The sequence below is a fragment of the Mauremys reevesii genome, linkage group 1, assembly GCF_016161935.1.
Source record: "Mauremys reevesii isolate NIE-2019 linkage group 1, ASM1616193v1, whole genome shotgun sequence".
NCBI lineage: Eukaryota > Metazoa > Chordata > Testudines > Geoemydidae > Mauremys > Mauremys reevesii.
This window is the reverse complement of record NC_052623.1, coordinates 254,842,185-254,852,757: the sequence shown is the minus strand read 5'-3', so window position 1 is coordinate 254,852,757 and position 10,573 is coordinate 254,842,185. Positions and strand designations below refer to the sequence as shown.

Sequence of the window (10,573 nt, the reverse complement as noted above, 5' to 3'; positions counted from 1 at the left end):
TTGTAACTTCTGTTCACCATTTATTACACTTGCCTACATTGTAACTTCTGTTCACTGTTTGCCATCCACTACACTTGTCCAGGGGCGGCTCTAGAAAGTAGGCTGCCCCAAGCAGCGCGAGCGCGCGCGCCGCTTCCTCGCGGTCCCAGGTCTCCTTCTTTCCGGTTTGAGCTTGCCGGCCTGCCGGCGCGGCGGCACCGGAGCCCGGGGAGCGCGGACGACCCCGCCGGCCTGCGCTAGGCGGCGCGAGCGGGAGCGCCGCGACCCGGACGCGCGCCGGTGCCCGCGGTCCGCAGTCCGGCTCAGGGCTCGCCGGACTGCCGCACTGCGCGGAGCTCAGCCGAGCCAAATGCCGCCCCGGAAATGCCGCCAGCGCGCCGCCTTGGCGCGCTGGGCCTGCTTGGCTACACTTGTCTATATTGTAATTCAAACCCCATTTTAAAACGCTCACTCCATTTTGTAAAAGCTTCCTCCAACCTTCATTTTGCAAATCCTGCTGTAATCTTATTAGTTAGTTTAGATGTGTGAATGAGGTATGTATGGATGATGGAATCAACCTCCAGCCCCAGCGTGTCCTGATGAAATAAAGTTCAAACACCAACGGCAGAAGATGCAGACAAGAGCCCTAACAAAGTAAGAAGAGTCCACTCTAAAAGAAAAGGTACAATAGAAGGAAGATCAAAGCCAGGTCCCAGGCTGAAAGTCACGCCTGCAATTGACGGGTGATCAATCACCAAACCCAGAGGCAGCGTGACACAGCAAGACCTATAGACACTGGATTCAAACTAAAGCCTACAAAAAGGATGGGTGAGATGGAAGACTTTGGAGGGTAACATTTTGCTGCCAACATGGAAGGGCATCGGTGCATGCCCAACAGAGACCCAGGTCGTCCTTGTGCCCAGCTTTCCTGGCCAGTTAGCCGCCAGAAGCTATGAACCCAAGCTGCAAAATCAAGCCACGAACTCAAGCTACATTCAGGACTGGTAACTATGCAGCAGCTGCAGAACATGTGGGGTGTGTGTGTGTGTGTGTTAGGTATTTATTAGATATAATGTGTGTGTATAAGGATTAAGATATTAGTTATTGGTCATAAATCAAATTATCATAATAAATGTGCCATCTTTGTCTTGCCCCCTGAAAAGATCCTGTGTAGTTTTGTCTGTACAACATATTCCACCCCCCACCCCTGAAGGTCCATGCTGCTGGGGCTGGTAGCTTGGCAGGGGGAGAAGGCCTTTGGGGTGGGAGGAGCTGGTGCTTGGGGAGGCTGCCCGTGGCTCTTGGCCTGGCTCAACTCTAGCAAGGGAAGAGCCGGTGGCTCAGCCTGGTGCTGGGGCCAACCTGGCACTCAGCGGGGCTGGCAGCTCAGCCCAGGGTGGGCTGGGGATCTGGCTGGGGTGGGCAGGCCAACGCACCACTGGTCGGTGGGAGGTGCCCCCTCAGGACTTTTCCTTTTAGGGGGGATTTGAGCTCTGGTGTGCAGGGGGGTGGGGCTGGCAGGCTAGCCTCCCCAAAGCAGAGGTTCACCTGCTGCCCATGGGCTGGGTTATGTCAGTGGCCAGCAGCAGCCTGGAGGTGTTAGCTGCATTTCAACACTATGCAGGTAGGAAGGGACAAGCTGCTTCCAGCCACATAGCAGCGGGTGGTGGTGGGAGAGAAGAGATGAGCAGAGAAATCTAGGGAGGGGAGGCATGTGACCCTGTGTGCCCACCCCCAGTGTGGTGCCTCTGAAAGACACATACCAGGAGAGGTGGGTCCATCCCAGGGCCCAGCCAGGTATGGAGGGTAGAGAGTACTGGGCAGGGAGAGGTAGGGGTGTGTGTGTGTGGGGGGGGGGTACATATGTCACTCCTCCCTGTGTGAACCCTACAGCCATAAAGATAAGAAGGTAAATAAAAAGAATCCAACTACACAATATTTCTTTTTAACAGGGGCTCAGTCAATTTGTTAATTTGAATGTACTGTATAGTTCTGATTGCCATTGAATTCACTTGAATATAAGTCATTTTACCAGGTGTCCTGTACTCACCATAAGGAAATATAGTCACCCTAGTTATAGTTTTAACATAGCATTTAGCGTAGTACATATTGTCATTATTTATCATTTTAAGTACCCAGACCCTAAGACCCCTGTGTCATGAGAAAAACTAAAAATAATAAATACCTCCTAACATAGTAGGAAAACAACCACCCGCACACAGGGCCATGATGCTGCCACCACTTAGACGAGTGCTGAACTTTACTGCCCTGTATGCCTCAAACTTGGCAGGATCAGGGCCACAGTTAATAAGGAAGAAAAGATCTAAAGTCCTGTATGTATGTGTGGACATCTCTAGATGTGCTTTGGACTATGTGCCCTTTACCCATCTGGATTATACATTCGTTCCTGTTTGGAAAGTGCTCAGCATATTGTGCCAGCGGCTGATCATAAGTAATAATTTGTGTGTGTGTGTGATTGGGGAAGGGAACTGTCTATGTAAATATGTGATTGTGTACCTATCTTTTATGTGCCTTTATGGCTGGCTGCTTGGGTGTGTTTATGCGTGGGCATGGGTGTGCCTAGAAGTGTCTGCATTTATATGTGTGTGCATGCCTTTATGGCTGGTTGGTTGAATGTGTGAGCAAGCACGGAATCATAGAAAGGTAGAGCTAGAAGGGATCTCCAGAGGTCATAGTGCAGAGGGCTGGACTCTAAGGCATGTGGCAGTGTAGGTGTGTATTACTAGATGTGGTTTGATGTTGAAATCAAACTGACACTTTTTTATTCTAAAATATGTGCCCATGCGCTATTTTGGCAAAAGGACTTTTTTGCTGGTACAAGCTGTATCTACACTGGGCCTTTTGCTAACATAGCTATGTCAATTGGGAGTATTTATTCTCTCTCTCTCTCTCCTCTCCCCCCACCCATTCCTAACAGACATAGCTACGCCAGCATAACTTTTTAAAATGTAGATTAGGCCCCAGACTTTTACCAAAGTAACAACAGGTGTGAGTTAAAACTAGATTAGTTAAATTGGTGCAGCCCAGCCCTGTGGGTGGCTGCGTATGACAAAACTTCTATATCTGTTATTCAATAGGCCTTGTTCTAGGCTCTGTCTACACTACAAACTTTGATGGAGGCCTGTTTTGGGTATAAGTAGTGTCTTGCTCATGCAGGGGCACGCTTGGTGCTATGGGGCGAGAAGAGCTAATCTGTTGCCTATAGGGTTGCCAGGCATCTGGGTTTTTTACTAGAACACCTGGTCAAAATGGTGGCTGTCAGCACTGCTGACTGGGCAGTTAAAAGTCTGGGCAGCAGCACAGCAGGGCTAAGGAAAGCTCCCTGGCTCCACGCAGGTCCCAGAAGTGGGGAGCATGCCTGTGTCCCCTAGGCGTAGAAACAGCCACTGGGGCACCGTGGGCTCCCCTGCTCCGAGTGCTGGTTCCACAGCTTCCAGTGGCCAGGAACTGTGGCCAACTGGAGCTGCAGGGGCAGCGCCTGCAGACAGAGGCAGTGCACAGAGCCATTTGGCCCTGCCTCTGCCTAGGAGCCAAAGGGAAAGGCCGGCCCCTTCCGGGAGCCACCTGAGGTAAGCGCCACTCTGAACCCAAACCCCAAACGACCTCTCACAACTCAACCTCCTGCCCTAGCCCTGAGCCCCCTCCTACACCCAAACTACCTCCCAGAGCCTGAACCACCTCCTGCATCCCAACCCCCACCTCAGCCCATAGTCCCCTACCCACACCCTGAATCCCTCATATCTGGCCCCACCCCAGAGCCCAAACCCCCTCCTGCACTTCAACCCCCTTCCCCAGCCCCCCACCAGAGCCTGCACCCCCAGCTGGAGTCCTCACCTGCCCCACAGACCAACTCCCAGCCCAGAGACCCCCCCGCACCCTGAACCCCTCATTTCTGGCCCCACCTCAGAGCCTGTACCCTCTCCCAAACCCTTGCGGCAGACCGGAGTCCCCTCCTACACTCAATACCCCTAGCCCACACCTCCAGCTGGAGCCATCACTCACCCCTGCAACCACCCTCCTGCCCTGCCCCAGCCCAGAGACCCACCCTGAACCCCTCATTTCTGGCCTCCCCACCACACCCCAACCCCCTGCCCAGCCAGGGAAAATGAGCAGGGGGGTGGGGAGATCGATGGAGGGAAGGTAGATAGAGGGGGCGGGGCGGGGGTGTTCGGTGTTTTTTCCGCAGTCGGAAAGTTGCTCCCCCTAGTTACCTACACGCTTTGTTTGGGGGACTCGCCTTTCGGCCCTGACCAAAACTCATGGCAAAGTTGCTCTGTCCCCTCCCTTGCTATAAAGCGCTGCCTGAGCCCTACCCAGCTGGATCCTTGTCGCCCACGGACTGACTCCCTCCCTCCCTCGCCAGAGGCTCGGCCCGCCCCGCCTGGTGTCCTTGCCCTGCGGGCGCTGCAGCGAAAAGGTTACCGATCCCCCCCGCCCCTTCCTGCCACACCGAGTTGCCGGTGAGCAGACGCAGGGCGAGGCCGGCTGGGCGTGCGGGATCGGAGGGGGCCGCGCCCACGCGGGGAAGTCCAGGAGCCCTGCCCCGGGGCCAGGGGGAGGGAGGACGCGCTCCTCCCAGCTCCCATCGCCAGGCCGGGGGAGGAGCAGGGGGCGCGGCTCCCTCCTGCCCCTGGGGCGGCAGGATCCTGGCAGCCAGCTGCTACCTGCGCTGCGGCGGGGGCGTGGCACAGCCACGGGCTGCCCAGCCCCGTCCGTCCCTCCTGCACTGGGCGCTGGAGCTGGGCGGCGGCTGCTCAGCCAGGGACCGTAGGGAGCAGGCTCCACCGCAGCCGCCGCTGGAGCTTCTTCCCCCCGCTGGACCATGGGCACCCTGGACTCTGCCGCCGCCGACCGCAGCTACATCCGCACCGTCCTGGGCCACCAGACCCTGCAGGAGCTGGACAGTTCCACCCTGGCTCTGCCCTCCGAGGCCAGGCTGAAGCTCTTGGGCAACCGTGCCGGCTTGGAGAAAAGTCTCCGCATCCAGCAGCAGGTCCAGCAAACGCTGGCCAGGAAAAGTAGAGGCTCCCTGTCAAATGGTGAGTGCCCCAAGCAGGGCCCGATCCCGTCCCCCCTCGTGACTCCCCCTTTGCATTCTTTTTGCTTTCCTCCCCCCCCCACCACCTTTCTTTTCTTTTCTTTTCTTTTGATTCTTCCTCCCTCCCCCTTACCAAGATTAATACCAATAGTCTCTGGTACATTTTCCTTTCTTCTTTACAGTTCTCTCACACGGCAGCCTTACCCTGTAGGAAGGCTCCTCCTGAAGGTGATACTGATATTCCATGGCGCTCTGTATTCCCATCTTGCCCACAGAAAAGTTTGAATCACTCACTTCCAGGAGTCAAATGTTCCCCTTACAACACCCCCCCTCCCAACCATTCTGCCTGTCTTCCCCCTTATGAAGCAGCAAAGAATCCTGTGGCACCTTATAGACTAACAGACGTTTTGCAGCATGAGCTTTCGTGGGTGAATACCCACTTCGTCAGATGCAAGCAATACCTACGAAAGCTCATGCTGCAAAACGTCTGTTAGTCTATAAGGTGCCACAGGATTCTTTGCTGCTTCTACAGAACCAGACTAACACGGCTACCCCTCCGATACTTTCCCCCTTATGGCCTGTTATGCCAAGACCAGCTGTGAAGTTCTCCATTTTTCTGGCTTCTTTCAACTGTGTGTCAGGTCTCCAGTTGAAATTGTTGCTATATAAATGTAACCAGGAGTACCTAATTTAGGAGTGCAATATTGATTTGAAAGTCAAGGGGATTTATGCTCTATCAGTGCTTTTGAGGATTGTGGGCGTTTTGATTAAGCTCAGTATTGGTTATGTTCTCTATCTTAGTGTTTGTAAACTGCAATGGCCCTTAGGGAAATGGCCTTGAGATGATCTAATGGGACTTTCCTGCCTCTTACAGTATTTACCATATGATCATAGCTGTGTCTCTTCTTTTTTCTTTAATGCTCTCTCTCTCTCTTTCCTTTCTGATTAAATAAATTAGCCCTAATTTTCCTCTCTTGCGACTGTATTTTCACAGTAGTATAACTCAATTGACTTCAGCTGAGTTACTCCTGGTTTGCCACGGTGTGAAAGAAGAATCATGTCTCTTCCTCCTCCAACCCGCCATCCTGTAACCATTCCAGTGTGTTTGTTTTAATCCTCTTTTAATTATTTTTTCTAACCGTGGAAAGAAATAAAGAAAATATCTTGCCTGCCTTCAGGCTGCAAACATAAAATAAACAAAGGAGAGGCATAATAAAATACACATGGGAAAGGAGTTATTAGGAGACATGGAAACAATAATACCATAGAACAGGGATCGGCAATCTTTGGCATGTGGCCTAAGGGAAATCCACTGGCAGACTGGGGTTTGTTTATCTGTAGCATCTGCAGGTTCTTGGTTTGTCATTCCGAGGTCAGTGGGGGCTGCGGGAAGCGGTGGCCAGCACATCCCTCGGCCCGCACTGCTTCCTGCAGCCCCCATTGGCATGGAATGGCAAACCGTCTCCAGTGGGAGCTGTGATCCTCCGAACCTGCGGCCACTGCAGGTAAACAACCCCAGACTGCCAGTGGATTTCCCTGACGTGCCAAAGGTTGCCGATCCCTGATATAGAAGATTATTATTCACAGTACACATTGGTGTGTGTAGTGCTTTATAGTTAAATCCCTGCCTTTAGGAGGCTCTGACCTGTGGGTTGGATTCATGCAGCCACACTCTTTGCCCACCACATGGATCCAGGGCCTAAGAACCTGATTCTCTAAAGCGCTGAGAGGTGGGTGCTTTCAGCTCTTATAATATGGCCCTATATTGGTATTAATCGGTGTTGGAAATATGATTTTATTTTAAAACAAAGGCACCCAAAAAGCTGAGGCTATAAGGATCAATTATGAAAGCGTTAATCCTGTTTTTAAAAAAGATGAGGAAATATTGACTCACTCTTTATTATAGTCTGATGCTCCATTTATGTGAAGAGTCTTAAACTGAGTTTTAAGTATGGAAGCGATCATCTTTTTGTTCTCATAAAAATATGAGATAAAGTACCTCTTATGGATAAATATAATTCATCTAGCTGTCTTGTTCCCAGCAAAATAATAATAATAATAATAATTGTGCTCTAGTGCTATTGGTGGCTTCCAGCTTAAAAAAATTCACTAAAAATGAATGGGATGCAGTCACAACTGTACCTTCGTTAAAAAACTTTGCAAGACATCCATCAAAATCATGTACCCTTGGTTTCACAATAAAATACTCGGTAGCTCTAGACAGAATAGTTTATATGTAAATTCTCAGCTTGTGAGCTTGAGTATAAAAGAAGCTTCCAAAGATTTTAACAATTGCCATTTGTTCTGTTGAAATGCATTTTTACAGATGAGTCTCATCTTATGCACATTTAACATGCGCGAATTCAGCTTTGCACGGTTGGCAAAAACAAAAAAAAGAGAAAAATAACAATTTAAATACTGTACATGTAGTGCAGGTGATTCCGCCTGCCATTACACTCAGTGTAATTTTGACTATCCGCGATTTTCGCTTTACGCGCTGACAGCGGAACGTAACCCCAGCGTAAGATGAGACTCGCCTGTATTTTACTTTATTTTATGGTTGACATTAGAGTTGAGACTTTGAAAAATACTTCTTTAAACAGAAGCTGACAAATGAGGGTGGGTTAGGAGAATGCTAATGTCAACACACCCAAAACACTCTGAAAGAGAGCTCCAGACGGGTGGCAACAAGCGTGTGCATGGGGCGGCAAGCCGTGGGGAGCCGCCTGCCGGTCCCTGTGAGAGCAGCAGCATGCCTGAGGGAGGTCCGCCAGCAGCAATTCGGTGGCGGGTACGCCAAAGGCATGGGACCAGCGGACCTCCCGCAGGCATGCTGCCGAATCCGCATTACCAGTGGACCTCCCACAGGCGCGCCATCGAAAGCCGCCTAACTTCTGTGCTTGGGGCGGCAAAATACATAGAGCCACTCCTGGCTCCAGACCTACTACTTTCTCTAATTCCTCTGGGTGTTTGCAATTCTAATGGATTTGGGATATTGGGGGGGGGGGGGGTTATTACTATTATTTACTCTTTTTTTTGAAATTCAAGTAGTTCAGACATTTTGCATTTTTGAAATGCCAATAATTTTTTTAAATAGGCTTCAGAAACAAGAAGCCTATATTATAAAATGCCTGTGATATGTGAACTAGTTATGGCACTAAGGACTTTAGCAACGGTTCTTCCTTATATGTACCTGTGCTCAGGGGCGGCTCTACAAATTTGGCCGCCCCAAGCAATGATGCCCGGGAGGCGCCCCCGAGCCGCGGGAGCAGCGGACCTGCCGCGGGCATGACTGCGGAGGGTCCGCTGGTCGCGCGGCTCAGCTGGACCTCCCGCAGCTGCGGGCGGTACGCTGGTCCGGCGGCTCCGGTTGAGCTGCCGCAGTCATGCCTGCGGGAGGTCCAGCCGAGCCGCGGGACGAGCGCCCCCTCCGCAGTCATGCCTGCGGCAGGTCCGGTCGTCCCCGGGCTCCGGTGGACCTCCCGCAGGTATGACCGCGGCAGGTCCGGTCGTCCCCGGGCTCCGGTGGACCTCCCGCAGGCATGACTGCGGCAGGTCCACCGGCCCAGCCTGCCGCCCCCCTGGGAAAGGGCCGCCCCAGGCGGCTGCTTGCCCCGCTGGGCTCTAGAGCCGCCCCTGCCTGTGCTCAATTTATCACACTTCTTTGGGTTATTTCCAACTCAAAACACAGAAAGACCCAAGAAAACTGGATTCATTTCATATTAATGTTTATACTTAGGTAAGCCCCCTCCACAGAGATTTGCTACTATTTTAGATGGAAAAAATGTCCATCTTCCTGAATTATAAAGCCTTTCAAACTTTGCTTTGACACCGCTGGCTAAATATACACCAAGTGCCTAATCCTGCACCCCTTAAAGTCAATGGGAAAACTCTCATGCACTTCAAAAGGAGAATGCTCAGTCCCCTCTGGTATAAATGACCCATTAGTAAGCATTTCAGACCCAGTTCATCAAGCTACTTAAGCATACTCACAACTGGACTATTCACACGCTTAAAGTTAGGCAAGCACATAAGCACTTGTTTCTACATCTGTAAAGAGGAATCAATGATACGTACTGCAAAGGGCCTGATCCTATAGTCCCTGAGGCCTAATAATTTCCATTGGCTGAACTGGAAGCTTTGTGTGTGCAAGGAGTATAGCATCAAACAGTATATTTTGTATAAAAGGCACCAGACTAATTGTTCCAGCTCAGCCTTAACTGTGACCTACAAAGAGAAACAGATTGGGTTTGTGCCCTTTTTTGCTGTTTCATAATGCATAAAGAAGCCTGAAAGTGCTCTGTTCTGTTGTGGGTTTTTCTTTAGTTTCTTTCTGCTCCTTTTTCTTTGTTAGAAGTTCAGATCCATCTTGAAATATATGTGCATTTTTATTCCTTGAAAAAAATGTATAGTTAGTCTTGAAATGAGAATTATTCCAGTTTCTATACGATTAAAATTAAGTGCTGATTCAGTTCTAGTTCAAAAGAAAAACACCTTGTCAGTGAATCAGTTGCTGTAGCTTTATAAGTTAAAAGTTTGGTCAGAAAGAAATAAAATTGAGTACTAAAGCAGTCAAATGAAAATTTTGATTGCCTACATAAATAAACTCTCTCCCACTTGGTCTCACTGCAAAACAGAATCTGTTATCACAAAGAGAGATAGCAGTATCAAAATGTTATGCAATAATAGGTCTGGAATTCTTCCCTTCAGTTCACATGTGTAATTTAACAGTAGTGGTGATTTCATGTGCTCTTCAAGAGATTAGAACCCATTATATTTCTATTTCTCCTTTTCACCAATCTGGATCTCTTTGATGTGTCTTTACTGGCTACTTAATTCTGTAGCTGGCATTTCCATTCCTCTAGTGATTGACCAAATCCACACTCCTTTACATCCTTAACAATTTTATTGATGGGTAGGAAAGCAGAATCTGGCACCATAGCTTATCAAAAAGGGCCCTGACTATATAATTAATTTCACTGAAGGAGTCACATTCTATTTTATGAGTAATAGACCTATAAATCTTCTGAGGTTTTGGAGGACAGTTTTGAGTGTAGGCCAGTTATTGATTAGGTTCCCTTTTATGGCTCCCTTACGTTTCTTCAGTTGTATAGGTCTTAATGGGATTTTTCTCCCTTGCTTTTAGCTGATTTTCTCTCTTCTAGTTTGAGTAGATGTTTCAGTAGAAATGCGATCATACTCAATCTCACATTTTAAAATCAAAGAAAATCATTCCCTTTTAAAATCATTGTAGATAGAGCCATTAGGTAGAAGGAACATTTGCTGAAGACTTCTATTCATATTTTTTCCTGTTAAATTCTTTGCTACTTCTTCCTAAACAATAAAGGCTTTTTGTTTTTCTTAAACTATGAGAAATTGTGCAACTGTTCCAGCCTGGACAAATGTAAAGTATAAAACATTAGGAAATATACAGTGGGGATCACTCCTCCATTGGCAGGGAGATGGACTGAATGATCCGGATGACTCTTTATCTCAAGCATCTGTGATTCCGTAATGGGCTGATACAATATGGGA

General features: G+C 49.3%; 1 protein-coding gene across 1 annotated transcript in view; it reads left to right on the top strand.

Moving 5' to 3' along the window:
* Positions 1-4,550: 4,550 nt before the first annotated feature.
* PKP2 (plakophilin 2) overlaps positions 4,551-10,573 on the top strand; it is a 77,425-nt gene continuing 71,402 nt past the window's right edge. The window contains exon 1 of the mRNA XM_039511098.1: positions 4,551-5,039. Coding sequence (XP_039367032.1) covers positions 4,823-5,039 — 217 coding nt within the window. The 5' untranslated portion in view covers positions 4,551-4,822. The remainder of the gene's footprint in view (positions 5,040-10,573) is intronic.